At 51.9% G+C, this 2,500-nt stretch overlaps 1 protein-coding gene across 1 annotated transcript in view; it reads right to left on the bottom strand.

Moving 5' to 3' along the window:
• Positions 1–493: 493 nt before the first annotated feature.
• EAH_00048410 (hypothetical protein, conserved) overlaps positions 494–2,500 on the bottom strand; it is a gene marked incomplete at both ends in the record, with an annotated part of 4,413 nt that continues 2,406 nt past the window's right edge. The window contains 3 exons of the mRNA XM_013391405.1: positions 494–658; positions 1,666–2,134; positions 2,355–2,500. The exon at positions 2,355–2,500 is cut by the window's right edge and continues 2,406 nt beyond it. Of these exons, the coding sequence (XP_013246859.1) occupies positions 494–658; positions 1,666–2,134; positions 2,355–2,500 (780 nt within the window). The remainder of the gene's footprint in view (positions 659–1,665; positions 2,135–2,354) is intronic.

Genomic DNA, 2,500 nt, shown 5'->3' on the forward strand with positions numbered 1-2,500 from the left:
TATATATATATATATATATATATTAATATGCATAGGGGGAATTGATATATGATACCGTTGGCTATACTTCTTTCTTTTGACGAGGGGGCCCTGTTAATAGGAGAGTAAAACAATAATAAATAATAATATATATTAAGACAGGGTCCGGGCTGCGTAGTAGTGTTGGGGTGTACAGACAGCAAACATTAAAAGGGGAGTCGCAGCAGCACTGCGCGGTTTGGTGCTGCAGCAAACAGTCGGCGGGTGTATACACACCCCACAGACAATAGTTTTTAAAATGCTAAAGAAAATAAATAAACTATATATGTATATATATGTAGTTATGCTTGATATATATATATATATATATAATATATATAATATACACTATATATATGTATGTATAATATTATAGGGCGCTGTTGCTCCCCGTCGCTGTTTTTGCTGTTGCTGCTGCTCCCTGTCGCAGCTGCTGCTGCTGCTCCCCGTCGCTGCTGCTGCTCCCCGTCGCTGCTTACTGTGGGGGCAACAAGATATCAATGGTGTAGAGACACCCCACAGCATATTCCGCCTGCGCCCTGTGCATGCAAAGCGTCTCCGCTGTTTGCTGCACTTGGCGCTGCATTAAAGAGCAGCGCGGTGGGTGCAGCAGCTCGCGGGGTGCTGCTCCCTGCATCAGCTGCAGCACCCCACACGCGCACGCAGCAGCAGCAGCAGAATGCATGCATGCAACGCCATAGGCAGCGCAGCAAAGGCAGCAGCAGTAGCAGTAGCAGCAAGGGTGTCTCCTCTAGCTACCTGGGATGCCTGCTGCAGCAGCAGCAGCGTAGGGAAGGCCTCCCTGATGGCCGTGTGGGGTCGACGATCCATCGATCCCCGGCATGGTAGCAGCAGTAAAATATAAAACAGAGCGTGCTGGAGCTGCAGCAACAAATAAAGCAGCAGCAGCAGCAGCAGCAGCAACGGCAACGTGTAGAAGAGAGTGCGCTGCAGGTGCAGCAGTAAGAAAAACAGCAGCACCAGCAAACATATAGGAGACGGCGGGCTACAGCTGCAGCAGCAACCAGAGAAGCAACAGCAGCAGCGTAATGTAGACGCAGCAGCAGCATGCTGCAGCAACAATAGATGCAGCAGCAGCAGCAACACAAACCACAGCAGCAAGAGCATAACGTAGGACGCAGCGTCCTGCAACTGCAGCAGCAGCAAGAACAGCAACAGCAGCAGCAGGAACAGCAGCAGCAGAAGCAGCACCCCCGCAGCTTAGCAGCAGTGACACACTGAGCTGTATTAATTATATATATAGGGAGAGACAAACAACAAAAAACAGAAAAGGCGACAGAAGTAGCAGCAGACAAAGAAAGGAAACGAAAACAGCAGCAGCAGCAGCAGCAGCAGCAGCAGCAGCAGCAAGCAACAGCAGCAGACAGAAAAGGAGACACCAGGAGCAGCAGGAGACAGACCCAAGTAGCACACAAGGAAAATGCTGTATAAACAAAAACAGAGACAGAGACAGAGTTGGAGACAGCTGCAGATACACCGCATCATCGCTTCTATGCATATGTAGTCCTTACAAACGATAAAGGAGACAGCACAAGGAGGCAGCAAAAGGAGACAGAGACAGAGACAGACGCAGCAAAAGGAGACACACTAAACACAGTAAGGAAACAAAACAACGCGTCTCCTTACTGCCTGGAGAGACAGCCGCTTCTGATCGTCTATAGTAGAGACACCTGAAACCTGCTGCAGCTGCTGCTGCTGGGGCTGCTGCTGCTGCTGCTGCTGCTTGTGCTGCTGCTGCTGCCGGCCGCGAAATATAAAAGAACCTCCGAGTGAATGCAGCACCTCGTAAGGAATCTCTGGGTTTGCTGCTGCACTGTCTCCTGCTGTTGCTGTTGCTGCTGCTGACGCTCTTGCTGCGGATGCTGCTACTGTGATGCGCAGCAACAGCAACAGGTGCTGCAGCAAGGAGCCACCCAGCAGCAGACCACCGACCCCACCCCCCAGCAGCGCAGCAGCAGCAAAATTCAGGGACAAGGCATTGTAAGCTGTTGCGGCAAGAGACACCAACTGCACAGGCTGCTGCTGCTGAGACTGCAGCAGCAGCTGCTGCTGCTGCAAGGTTCGTCGCGTACGGTGTATCTGCAGCAGCAACAAGCTGACAACAAAGCACACAAAGCAGCAACAGACTGATGCAGCAGCAGCAGCAACACGACCAACGGTAGCACTATCTCTTGCTTTCTGCTGCAGCTGTCTCCCTGTCTCTGTTCATCTGTTCATCTGCTGCTGCTGCTGCTGCTGCTGCCTCTGTCTGTCTCTGTATTCCTGCGTGTCTCTGTCCCCCACTATCCACCGCCCCATTCGGAGTGTCTCCTCACTCTCTCAGCAGCAAAGTCCACGAACCTTCAAGCCCCTGCTGTTGCTGTTGCTGTTGGTGTTGCTGTTGCTGCTGCTGCTGCTGCTGCTGTTGCTGGGGGCATTCCTCCAGCTGCAGCAACTGCAGCCTAGCGGCTGCCCCCAACAA

This window comes from Eimeria acervulina, genomic scaffold (genome assembly GCF_000499425.1).
Source record: "Eimeria acervulina Houghton genomic scaffold, Eah_scaff762, whole genome shotgun sequence".
Classification (NCBI taxonomy): Eukaryota; Apicomplexa; class Conoidasida; order Eucoccidiorida; family Eimeriidae; genus Eimeria; species Eimeria acervulina.